Source organism: Chionomys nivalis, chromosome 4, assembly GCF_950005125.1.
Source record: "Chionomys nivalis chromosome 4, mChiNiv1.1, whole genome shotgun sequence".
Taxonomy (NCBI): Eukaryota; Metazoa; Chordata; class Mammalia; order Rodentia; family Cricetidae; genus Chionomys; species Chionomys nivalis.
Genome location: NC_080089.1, coordinates 107668552 through 107682025, shown reverse-complemented (window position 1 = coordinate 107682025; position 13474 = coordinate 107668552). Strand labels below are relative to the sequence as shown.

The 13474-nt window shown below is 45.4% G+C and overlaps 1 protein-coding gene across 1 annotated transcript in view; it reads left to right on the top strand.

The window, feature by feature from the left end:
* The window catches only part of Stac (SH3 and cysteine rich domain), a 113225-nt gene extending 100394 nt beyond the window's left edge, over positions 1-12831 (top strand). The window contains exons 9-11 of the mRNA XM_057768179.1: positions 3349-3400; positions 3500-3637; positions 11572-12831. Of these exons, the coding sequence (XP_057624162.1) occupies positions 3349-3400; positions 3500-3637; positions 11572-11670 (289 nt within the window). The 3' untranslated portion in view covers positions 11671-12831. The remainder of the gene's footprint in view (positions 1-3348; positions 3401-3499; positions 3638-11571) is intronic.
* The last annotated feature ends 643 nt before the right edge of the window (positions 12832-13474 follow it).

Below are 13474 nucleotides of genomic sequence, written 5' to 3'. Positions count from 1 at the left end.
CAACCAGCGTTTATTTAAAACATGATTGTCAGAATACAGACAATTATCCCGCACCAAGTGTGAATAAGCTCACACTAAATTATCTATTATCTCATTCAAGTTTTCCTCATTTTTTTAAATCTCTGGGCCTCTTCCCCATCACCCCAAGTCATAGGGCTTCTTAAGACTCCCTGTAATTTGTCAGGCTCCAGAGTTTAGGGACTGCTTATCACTGTCTGGCACCTGACCTGGGGTGAGGGATCAGAGTTGTAACATAGTAATCTGGAGGAACAGAGCCCAAGGAAGAGAAGTAGCTGGAGAGAGGAGTTAATCAGGTGCTTAATAAAAAGAACTGAGCAAACTCTAGCTAGAGCCTTAAAATTGGGCCAACACATTTTTTTAAATAAAATAGACTATCCCACAGCGTGACCTTACTGTGACTAGGATGCCAAGGCAGCAACTACCACCTGTCACTGAGAATCATCCAATCAGCAGGGACAGAGATAGGATCTTTAAATCGTGCTTTACCCAGAGAGCAGGTAACATGTAAAGAAAGTGGATCAGAACCAGGGAGTGAAGACAGAGGCCATCATCCCAGAGTTCCGCCCTGACCTTTGAGCCAGATGCTCAGAGCCTTATCTGTGAGACTGTGACTTGGGTGTTTTTCTCCTTAGCATGTCCTCTCCAAGTGTGGGAGTCTCTGCATGCACCGAGGCAGCTGGGTCTCACTTCCTTCCAAATGCTCATTGAGATTGCATCTAGATTAAAGGTTAACTCAGACCACGCAAATCATTGTATTTCTGGGCCAAGGGTTTTGTTCTGTAGTGCGTACCGGGTGTAGTGAAATGGCTCTTTCAGAACCAGCCTTCTGTGGATATTTGTTGAATGAGGAAGTGAATTTTCTAAAAAGCACAGAATGCATGGATCGATGTAGCACTCTTCACTCCCCAAGCACTTTTTGGTCCTGGTCAGGATCTTTGGTTGGGAACAACACTGTCAGAGGTATTCATGTTATCGCGGATGAAATAATCTCAGTTGTGTGTCTTCTTCAGCGGGTAGTTTAATTAGCACAGGGCAGGTGCTCTGGGACTGTCCACTTCAAAGCACTCTAAAGGCTGGGTCTCTAGCTGCTCCTGATACTGAAATTTAAAGCAAGCAGCCTCCTCTTTTATCCTTAGGAAATGCACCTCTCACATCTCCCGCTCCAATCCCCTGCTTACAGCCTCTATCAAACCATCAGCAAAGCCTTTGCATTTGATACCGATGTGCTGTTTCTTAGGTTACGGGGTTAAGTAAAATCTGCTGGAGCTTAGCAGATTTGGCTACAATGACTTTCATCCGTGGTACTTAATTAAATCCCTCACCTGGGAAAGAGCGATTTTCTTCAGCATCTCTCTCTGGTGGCATCAGCAGGCAGCTGCGACTGTTGAAATGGCAGGAATTCGGTTGTGTTTACTGCAGCAGGGCTGCTGTAACAGAGCGGGCAGAAACCGTGACTTCTGCCTGTATTCTTCATCTTTTAATAATCCATCCCCTCCGTGGGAGATTCTAAATCCTGAAGCACTCACGGGGACTGTGAAAGAAAGCGTAGCTGTTCCAACAGAGGCAGAGGTCAAAGGTCAGTGGGCTTCAGAAGAAGAAAGGGACCGGGGAGATGGTTCAGTGTCTAAGTCACCTAAGGTGAAGAATAAGGCCCTGAGTTCAAATCCCCTAGGACCCATGTAAAACCCAGGCATGGTAGAGTGTATCTGTAACCCTAGGACAAGATGGGAGGTGGAAATAGGAGAATATCCATGGGGACTCCTAAAGGAAGCTAGCTTTGGATATGCAGTGCATTCGTGAACAACAAAAGACCCTGATTCAATAAGGTGGGGACCAATATCCAAGGCTGCCCTCTGATTCCTATGCAATCATCATGGCGCCCACACATGCCCACATACATCATACTTGCACACATTGGACACACAGAAGAGGAAGAGGATAAGGAATAGGAAGGGGAGAATGGGGAAGAGGAAGGGGAGCAGAAAAAGGAAGAAGAACTCTGGAGAAAAAAATACCCATTGTTTTACTATGACCCCTTGGAGTTCCATAAACACCCTTCACATGCCTGCACCTTCCAAAGATGGAGATCCGTGACAGGAGTCTTCTCCATTTCTTTCACAGCTGCCCTTGACTAAATCTGATACCTTCCCTGATTTCTGTCTCCAGAGTTTATCCTGGAGCAGCAGGGAGTGGCGCTTAGATATTAGTAACCCTGCAAGTCTCTGTGGGAACCCCAGGTTGAAACAGATAGTGACTGAGATGTGGCGCTGACAGCAGAAGAGGCTGAGTCAGAATAGCAAAACAAGCCCAGAAATCTGTTCTGCTCTATCCCAGCACCTAAGAAAGTCAACAATGAATTTCTTAAAGAGTGCTTCTGGTACCATACAAATAAAAAGAAAGACTGCCCAGGAGAGGATGAGATGAGCCTTGAAAAATTCCTGGCTGGGAGCAGCAAACCCAGGCAGAGTGAAAAGGTGACCATTGTGGCACAGCCTCAGCATCCCAGCATCAGCAGGCTAAAACCAGGAGACTGCAGTGAGTTCAAGACAAGCCTGGGTTACATAGTAAATCCCAGGCCAGCCTGGGCAACAATGTAGTATCAGGTCTTGAACTGGGCAAAATCCGTGATGTTGGCTGATGCTGGCTCTGCAGTGTACAGTCACACTGACAGCTCTAAGTCCTTCCCAGGGAGGACTTAGAGCTCCTCTCCTTTCCTTAGCTTGAGATGGTGCTGTACCTCTCACAGGTGTGGGGCCCACTCTCCCATCTCTTGCAATCAGGAGTGGCTTTTGGAATTTTGTTACTAAAGAGGCAAACATGAAAACGTAGGCTTTCACCATCCTTAGCTATGTATCACATATGAGACCAGGTTGGTCAACATACATGACACCTTGCCACACCAATCCCCTGTGTGTTCCTTTTAAAAAATATTTATTTTTATTTCATGTGTGTTGTGTTTTGCCTGCATATATGTCTTTGCAAGGGTGTCAAATCCCCTGACCTAAAGTCATAGACAGTTGTGAGCTGGGAATTGAACTGAGAAAGAGCAGCCAGTGTTCCTAACCACTGAAAATCTGGGTCTTTTTGAAATGTAAATATGATCTTCATGTACTAAAAGTAAAGATAATCACCGTTTTTTAAAAATAAGGCACAGAAATTATATGTGCTTTCCATTTTCTTGGGAGGGAAGAGCCAGTGAAATCGTGTTTGTTTTATTTCTGTTTATTTTAGGATTGCGTGAGTGGATGAAAAACCGTCTCACATTAAAGTCAATTTTCCCTTCCTTGTTTCACTTCCCCACCCAACTCATCCATTCTTCATTTTTAGGCCAGGAGACATGATTACTCTGCTAGAGGACTCCAATGAAGACTGGTGGAAAGTAGGTATCTCGGTCTTTAAAAAGAAATAAGAATCCTTTGGTGATGACAGTAACTGTAAATGTTACGTTGGCCGCTGAATGCCTCCTCTTCCATTTCAGGGAAAAATTCGGGACAGGGTTGGTTTCTTTCCGGCCAACTTTGTTCAGAGAGTAGAACAGCATGAGAAGATTTATAGGTGTGTTAGAACCTTCATTGGCTGCAAAGACCAGGGACAGATAACACTGAAAGAAAACCAGGTAAGCAAAGCAGACACAAGCTGGAACAAGCCGGGGACCAAGTGTGCCACTTGAGAAAAGATGACCTTGTGTCAATGGTGTGGGGTAGCGAGAATCCAGCATACAAGACCCTTAATTAGTTTTTATCATTGTGATAGAATGCCATACCTAAAAGTAATTTAGGGACAAGAGGAGTTGTTTTAGCTTGGATCTTCAGAACGTTGGAGTCCAGAATGACTGGGAAGGAGATGAAAGCACACAACAGGGCCAGGAAGCTGACTGATCACATTTCATTCAAACCCAGGAAGCAGAGGGGACAGGAGGGAGAAGGAGAGACAGAGAGAACAGGAAGTGGGAATAAATAATAAAGCTCCAAAGCCCGCCCCTAGTGACAGCCTTCCTCCATCAAGGCCCCACATCCTAAAGGTCCCATTAGTTGCCCCAAACAGTGCCAGGAACTGGAGACCAAGTGTTCAAATACAGGAGCCTGTAGGGGACATTTCTCATTCAAACCACAGAGCCTTAGTGGTGTCTGTCAGAGAAGAAGCGTATGTAATGTCAGATTGTCATAAGAGAGCATCTCATCCCTGCTCCTGTCTGAGGACCAGTCACTGATGTTAGCGGCCACTCCCGTTTCCACTCTGGGCTTGTGCCCACCTATGTGTTATCACCTAATGAGGAAGCTTTGTCCTCGTGTGCTGCTGAGCTACAGGGCTTGGTGTGCTGGCTCCAATCATACAGAGCCCTCTCAGATCTGCTAATCAAGACTCTAAGCCTCTATGTTTCCCCTGAAGGCCATCCACTTTCACATAATAGACAGGGACAAAACATGGACAGAAAACCACCTTAGACAGAGACTCCGGCCATCTCCCTGTACTCACCTACAAGTTCCTGGGACCTGTTTGCTATGTTGACCGGCACGTTCTCTGTGAGGCTGTTGGTTTTCCTGAGACCTCTACATCCATAGTGTCCTGAAACTGCTTCCTTCTGGATTCCTTATCTCAGCTCCGGAACACAGACAGAAACAAACAAACAGGGCAGTCAGAGTTCAGCGCTGTCCTGTTCCTCTGTGTGTCCCCTTCCAGCACAGAGGGTCTGACCTTCAGCCATGCTTCTGTTCTCTCCTGTCACATACCTCATCTTCACTGCAGAGGAAAATGACCTATGCAAGTCTCCAGGATAGTTCTGGATAAGTCAGAGGAGGATGTGAGGAACCAGAGTTGGACATTTCCTGTCCTTCTCAATGAAGCCTCACAATTGATTGAAATTTTCAGTTTGGGGGTCAGAAATTGGCCTCTTTCTGCATTCTTGGTGTGTAGTGATTGTAGCAATCCTTTAGGCAGTGGGTCTCTACCTGAAAATGTGGAAATTACAAGGTTCAGTCTACAAGAATTTAAAGAATGAAACATGCTTTCATAATTTAAGACTTGTCTGTTCAGTACAGCTGTCCCAAACATAAGCTGGATGTCATTTATTTAATTTTATTATTCTATTTTATTCGTGTGGAGACTGCGCCTGCATAGATTTCTATTCAGTACATGCATGTCGGGTGCTGTGAAGGTCAATGAGGCATTGGCTCGCCTGTGATCTGCAGTTATAGACAGTTGTGAGTCAACATGGGGGCGCTGGAGATCAAACCTGAGTCCTCTGGAAGAGCAGCCAGTGTTCTCAACCACTGAGCTGTTTTCTCGCCCATTTTGGGGAATTACTTTCAAAGATCATTACTAATTCTCTCTCTCTTTCTCTCTCTCTCTTCTCTCTCTCTCTCTCTCTCTCTCTCTCTCTCTCTCTCTCTCTCTCACACACACACACACACACGCACACACACGATCTATCATTATTTTTTAATTATAACTGATTTATTTTTCTAAAATATTGTTTTATTCAATTTGATCAACCATTTTCTTTACCATATGTGGCTCCAAATAGCATTATCTAATTGACAAATGCTTCCCCACACTGGACGTGTAGTTTACACCAAGCAGTTCCAACATTCAGAAAACACAAACAAGAAAATCTCAAGTTCGAGGTCAGCATAAATAGTGAGTTCAAAGCCAGACTGAACTACATAGAAACCAAGAACCTGTCTCAAAATAGCAAAGTCTTAGGATACAGCTCAGTGATAGAACACAAGCCCCTGGGCTTGTTTTCTAATGTTAAAAGAAAAGAAGTCCCATGCAAAAACAATGATTCACCTTTCATTGTGACTAGTCATTAGAATGCCTAAAGGAAAAATCTAAAAAAAAAAAAAAAAAAATTACAATGAAAAAAAACTTTTGGAAAAAAATTGTCTATTCCCTTTAAAGTCAAGAAATAAAAATTATTAAAAATAATATACCAATAAATCAGATCACTGTTTTCCAATATATCTTAACAACAGTTGCAGGTGGAGTCTGTGAAATCGACTTTCTGTACTTACGAGTGTGCATCAGTCTGCTCATTTTGAACAGTTACTTCAGACCATGTATTAAGAACCATGAAAATTAGTCAGTCTTATGCATGCTATAATTCCATTTTCTGCAATGAGCTCCTGAAAATAATCTGTGCACGGTGGGAGGGTGGGGAAGCTGGGCCAGGAATGACAGCCTTCAAAGTAATCTCATAATGGTGAGAATTAGGGACAATCACACGGTGCACGGTGACAGTGGGTAGTCAACAATAAGACTTCCCTTAGGGGAAGAGTTTGGAGGGTATGAGGAGGATAATGCTATAGACAGAATACAGAGATCAGAACCAGAATCCAGTCGCTGCTGTGCCCAGATGAGCATAGTTTTCAAAGAAAATTCTCTGAAAGATGAAAGAGCAGAGATGAAGATGCAGGGAGTCCTTGGCCATATTCAGCCTTAATATCACAGTGATGGAGATCAGAGATGACCAAGGTACCCAAAAGATCAAAATTTTCCAGCCCACCTCACCTGGCAAGCCCACCTCACCACTGCAACCATCCCCCACCACTACGGGCTACCCTGAAGCTCAGGGGATAGTGGCACTAGGTGACCCATGGCAAAACAAAGGCCCAAGAAGAAACACAGCAAAACTGACCTAGGAGACAAGATGGTCACATTTCTACCAAGGGAAGAGGACTGGCGGAAGCTTTGGTAGCGGTAAGCCCCTAAATCACCTGGTGTGCCAAACCTTCCACGCTTGAGGAAGCAAGAGAGACCCAGGAAAGACAGGCAGGGTCTTTTTCAGTGGGCATAAAATGTAATAGAAAGAACTGGGAGAGGCTGGCTCAAGGGTAAAGAACTTACTGTGTAAGTGTGAGGACAGGAGGTCGAATTCTTAGCGTCCTCCCAGAGGCCAAGTGAAGAAGGAACCCCCAGGGAAAAGGAGCTAACAAGACTAGCCAAATCACCACGTTGCAGGTCCACAAAGAGACCCCACCTCCATGAACGAAGCAGGGAAGATGCTTAACCTCAGATATTTATAACATTTTCTTTTCACGTGCCCTGTGAATTGTGTGGATTAATGTTGGAGGATTTCTACTTTACAAAATAAGGAGCAGATTCCAACAGAGATTATGTGCTTTACTGACTTACATGTGAGTGCCAAGCAAGAATACAAACACAAACACGGGCCTCTTTACCTACGTTAGCACCTCTGCTGAGCACATTCCCACTCCCAGGCATGTTTTTATTAGTTGTTTGGGAAATTCATACAATGCACACCCTGATCACACTCACTTCCCAGTCCTGGCAAGTCCACCCTCCCACCCTTGCTCACACAAACTGACTCCTTGTTAAGCACTTCCAGGCTTTGGGTGCTTCATTGCCATTCTGTAGCCACATCTCTGAATGCCACACACACCCCACACCATGCTGTAGCCACGTCTCTGAATGCCACGCACACCCCACACCACGCTGTAGCCACATCTCTGAATGCCACACACACCCCACACAACAAACACAGACTTCTCCCACCTTGACTGGGCTCACTGAAGACATGGACTTGGATAAGGGAAAGGTGGAAATGCTGATTGTTGGTTTTATTTCCAGGTATAAAAAAGCCTCTAAGCTAAGCTGAGGTGGTACTCTGCCATCTCTGGGCTTGGGAGGTAAAGGCAGCGGATCAGGAGTTCTAAGCCAGCCTGGGCTACATGAGATCAAACAAGAGCCTTAATTTAAGAATATTATTGTTAGATCTGGGCATGGCAAAGCACACCTTTAATGCCAGCATTCAGAAAGCAAAAGCAGGCTAATCTCTGTGAGTCCAAGACCAGCCTGGTCTACATAGGGAGTCCGAGACTACTCGAGGCTACATACATAGTAAGACCCTGACTCCAAAAATCAATGCTATAATAACAATAATAAATAAATAATTCAAACTTGACATCCACTTGAACTTCTTACATTATTAGTTTATGTTTAAGAAATGTGATAAAGGAGGAAGGTCATTGATGGCAAAGTCATATAGAATTGGATCTGTAGCCTGTGTGGATTTGATAGTCACCTCTAAATGTCACCTAAAAAAATCAGTATAGTAGATCTTCCTAATGTAGACCTGAGAGTTCACTGTGTCCACTTGTATAAAGACAGCACAGTGCCTGGACACTGTGGGTGTTTAACAAAAGTCATATTCCACCATCCTAACCCAGAGCAGGTCTCAATGGAGATTCATCTGCAGTGGTAAACACCAGTGTAAGGCACCCTGTGGACCCCAGAAAGTAGCCAGTGTGATATTTATAACTCTAAAAACATAAAGAGACAAGCAACCATTAACAGAGGAATGGGAGAAAATTGATTCTGAAAATAACTGCAATGCTTTTTTATTAAATCACATTTCTGTTTCTGAGGTTAATCTTTCATAATTATTACATTGTTTATCCACAGAGCTCTTGTTTCCAGATGGAATTAAGTTATCCATTATGAACACGTAGGAGCCTGCCTTGACAGGATGAATTTTCTTCATTTTTTAAGCATAAAAGAGTCCTACTTAAATGGTTTCAAATTCCTTTAAATCATTTTTATGATGTCAATCCTTGGGTCTGTCATAGCTGTAGAAATGTTTTCACAGATTCCTTGTGTTGTGGCAAAAAAAAGCCAGAAATTATTTTTTGATTTTAAAACTGAAATTAATTATATGGAAATTTAGGAAATAGTATTTTTAAAGATAGAAGAACACAGCAACTGCAGCAATTCAACCATCAAGTTATTATTAGCATTAAAATCTTTGATGTATTTCATGCCAAGTTTTCATTTGAATGCATAGTTTAATATTATTTTATTTAGACTGTCTAATTCTACTTAGTTTTATAAAAATATAATTTTTAACAGCTGTACATACATCAGAGTGGCAAACTTTGGAATATTGGCCAAATCTAGTAACTTATGGTTTTTATTATATGATAAGGTTTAGGTTTTTACTTTTATTTTTAATTATGTATATATATGGATAGAAAAAGAAAGAGGGGTAGAGATAGCAGAAGGTAAGGGAAGAAAAGGGATGTGGGAAGAGATAGGAGAGAATTGAGAAAACACCATTTTCAATAAATCTGACCATTTCGGTTGTCATCTTAAAACTCTCCCGCATCTGCCAGCTGTCACCTTTGCCCTTCAGCCATGGTGCAGTGTCAAGCCTGACTCTTGTGATCCACTGACATCCTATGTGACCCAGGCAATTCTAAGTTGACCAAATTGGTCCCATTCTACTGTCAATGATTATTTAGTGGTTGGCTCTGACCCAGTTCTGGCCATGGAGACAAGTCAGAAAGTGAGCTGAGGGGCCCAGCAGGGCGTAGCATGGCCTATATTTCCAGTATGCTCCAGGCTTTGACAGTGCTCGCCACCTTCCCTTCCACTCTTCACCCATCCACCTCTGTCCAGACCACACTGAACTCATCTGTCTGTCCATCTGTCTATCTGTCCATCAGTCTGAGCCCTGGCTGTCCTGAAACTCACTCTGTAGACCAGGCTGGCCTTGAACTCACAGATCTGCCTGCCTTTGCTAGAATTATAGGTACCCACTGCCACAGCTGACCCCTTGCCCTGCACTTTGTCAGGTGCATTTTTATTTCATGTTCATTCTTCTCTGCTTAAATGTCTTTTTCAAGGTCCTGCTCACCCGAAAGGCTAGGTCAGGGGTGTGGTGTGTGTGTGTGTGTGTGTGTGTGTGTGTGTGTGTGTGTGTGTGTGTCTCTGTGTGTGTCTCTGTGTGTCTGTGTGTGTGTGTCTGTGTGTTGTGTCTGTGTGTGTGTGTTTGTGTGTGTCTGTCTGTATGTCTCTGTGTGTGTCTGTGTGTGTCTATGTGTGTATCTGTGTGTCATTCTGTGTCTGTCTGTGTATCTGTGTGTCTCTCTGTGTCTCTGTGTGTGTGTGTGTTCCACTAGTATCCTTTTCTGAATTCACTGATTGCCCCAAATACACTAGCATCTTCTATGTTCACTTGGCGAGTGCCGCCCCTAAGACAGACAGTAGTGACTGCTGTCTCCTGCTCACCCCGCTTAGAGTCACTCAACGTCTGACTTCATAGCTGCTCCCAAGATGCACAGCTGTCCTCAGGCTGCCCCCAGCATTTATACTAAACATGTTTTTTACCTTTTTATTTGTGTTTGGTTTGGTTTGTAGTTTTGTGAGCAAGCTATTGTTATAGCTCAGGCTGGTCTCTAACTTACTATGTAGCCAGGGCTTGCCTCAAACCCCTTGTTCTGCCCCTGACTCCCAAATCCTGGTATAAAGAGTATGTGTGCCATTGTTTCTGGAATGGACAAAATCAAACTTCAGCCTCTGAAAACTGGGCTGGGTTCAGCTTACCTATGTTAGGCTCCAGCGAGATCCAGCAGAATCTCCAGCTACTTCTGTCTCACAGATGACAGACATCTGGACATTGTGTCACCCTTGGCACACCCTCCACGCTCTGACATCAACTCCTCCCAGGGTGTGATTTAAGCCTCACATACCAACCCAGTGCATGCTCCAGACCCTAGAGGTCCAGCTTTAGGTTCTGCTGGAACCTTATCCAGGTTCCATTTACCAGTAGGTGCTGCTACCTCTGAGTTGTAAACATGACCCGGCTCCTTCCCAGTGAGCCGCCTTGGAAAAGCAATGCTACCTCAGCTGAACTTCTGTGCAGATCTTAACCCAGGTCAGGGTAGACCCCTTATCTCAAAGTGGAGCCGTCCATGTGCAGAGCCCTGTGACTTCTCTCCAGCTGAGCCGCACTTACCTGGTCTCTTCCCTTCCCATACCACTGAGGCGTCTTTCAAACTCTGTCCCTTTCCAGGGAGCTCTTGGGTCACATCTCAGGCTGTCTCTGGGAAATACTCACCAAGGCGTGCCTTTCAACTGTGGCAGTAGTTCACGGGAGGGGGGAGAACTGCCCTCCCCAGGGGCCGCCTCACACATCTGGCTGCCTCCCCCTTCCTTGCCCTGCACTGGCCTGTGAACAGTGAATAGCAAAGACACCCAAATGGATTTCCGCTGCTTCCTTTGGAGTCTCGCAGAGGTGCCTGCTCTGGCGTATGAGAGATGCTCACGTTTATTTGCCTGGAGCTAGTAATGAAATTGTGTCTTGGCTTCCTGGTGCTAAACAGTTCACATGTAAAATTCCGAGCACTGAACAGGAACCAGTGAGTGACAGCTATTATTTTGGGTCTTCGGCATAATATGCTGAAAATTTGCGATCCTTGTGCCAGTTCTGTGAGACGTTTTTGTCATCCTCTCCTTATGGTGCCTCTTCGGGGAGTCACCGGATTTAATGCCGTTTTGTTACTCCTTACTCATAAAGCAGGAGCCCAGAAAATATTCTGCATCTGGGCCTGTTTCCAAACCCAGGTTTGGATGTAATGTTTTATTGAGCATTTCCTCACATTGCCACCTCCAACTTCCCCCCTGCCAACCGAGCCACGTCTCCTTTCTCAGCTGGGTGTTCCTGTATGCTCAGTCATCAGCAGCTTCTGCTGCAGATCCCCGCTTGTTCTCACTGAACTGAAGCCTTTCCTCTCTCTCCCTCACACTCAGATCTGTGTGACTTCTGAGGAAGAACAGGATGGCTTCATCAGAGTCCTCAGCGGGAAGAAGAGAGGCCTGGTCCCGCTGGATGTCCTGGTAAACGTGTGACCGTGGCGGTCCCTCCAAGTGCAGGAGGCCAGCTCCGCTGATCTCACTGTGTCCACTCAGAGAGTGCCCAGGAAACGGGAAGAACTCAAGACCTGAGACTGTGGTAGCAGTCTGGAAACAGACCCACTGCATGGCACATCCAGACTGCCAGAGAGCAGCATCCCAGAGCTGAGGGCAGCTGGGGGCAGTAAGTGGACCATAGCCAAGGCTGCCCCAGGACTCAGCTCCCTCCCTACGTGCCTGCGCAAGGCTGGAATATGCTCCCGTCATGGTGTGGTCCTACTGACAAGTTTGGATCTGAGTAGCCAACTATCACTCTGGTTCCAGACTATTTTCCCCAGTGCTAGCCAGTCAACATCACGGCTCCTGCAGACAATCAAGAAGGCCAACCTTCCTGTTCCCAACACCCCAGGCCTCACTCCAGCCCCTGCTCAGTTTGTGGATCTGCTGGCTGGAATCTTCTTTCTTTCCCTTCAGTCAGGCAGGGCTGAATGGACACGGTACAAAGATCTGACTTACTACAGAGAGCTTGCCAAGGAGTCCTTTCTACTTCAGTGACTCACTCAGGTGACAGAGCAAAGTCAGAGGCACAGAACCAAGCAGCAGCAAGAAGTGGGAGTGAGGACAGGGAAAGAGTCCTTACGGATGGGATTGTGAAGCCCTTTCAGACGGGGCATTCTTTCCTAGAGCAGGTGGGGCTGGGAATGGGAAGAAGCAGAGCGTCTCCATTTTCATTTCATACCCTCTGTATCAGGAGCATCATTTCTTCCCATGTGCAGCCTGTAGTATTCCACTGTGGAGGATGAGTCCACCGTGCAAGGAACCAGGGACAGGGCAGCGCCTCTGAGACAAACATCTTAAAATAAATGTAGCCAATTTCGACTCCATTCTTCTCTAGGGCAGCCTTTCTAGCTCCAGCAGGTGTGAGGCAGAAACGAACCTGTGATGCTTGTCTCTGTGCAGACGGAGGGAACTGGAGCTTAGCTCACATCACCAAGGGAAATTGCTCTCGACCTGTACCGATGTTTACAAGAACATACCACACTGCGATGCCTTCCTCCCAAGCCCGGTCCCAGCATTCAGACCTGCTTCCTAGCAGTCACTGATATGTTTAAATGTGATTCACAGTGACTTCGAAATTAACATTGCTTTGATTTATTTTGCCACTGAGCAATAAAATCATTAGAACCATTGGGTTTGGGGCTTGGTTCTGCTTTGCTTTGCTTCATGATTGGTTTTGCTTATTTGAGAAAGGCTCTCTAGCCAAGGCTGGCTCAAACTCACTGCATAGCTCAGGAGGGACCTTGAACTTTGGTTCTTCTGCCCCTACTTCCTTAGTGCTGGGATTATAGGAGTGCACCACCGCATCCCATGCATACAGTGCTGAGAACTGAATACAAGGTTTCATACATGCTAGGAAGTCATCCTGCCAACTGAACTACGTCCCAGACCCCCAAAAGCTAATCTTTTGTTTTGGTTTTTTTTGATGTTTTTCTGTTTTAAAGACTTAGATGACTATATCCAGGACGTGTCGGCCTCTTTGCTTAGACCAAAGAATCATTTGTCTGGAATGTTTTTGTTACTGCTCGGAGTGAAGTCAGGAGCTGAGCTGCGGCTGCAGCTGCTCTCACAGGTGCCTGGGTGCCTTACTCCCATTCTGCAGCCAGCATCCATGTTCATCCGCAGCCGACACCACTTGTAAAAGCAGTTCACAGGCACAATCCTGGGGGAGCGCAGGTGGATCACATGGCTGCCTTCTGAACACCCAAGACAGACACTTTCTGCCTCCAGTCAACTCTCCATT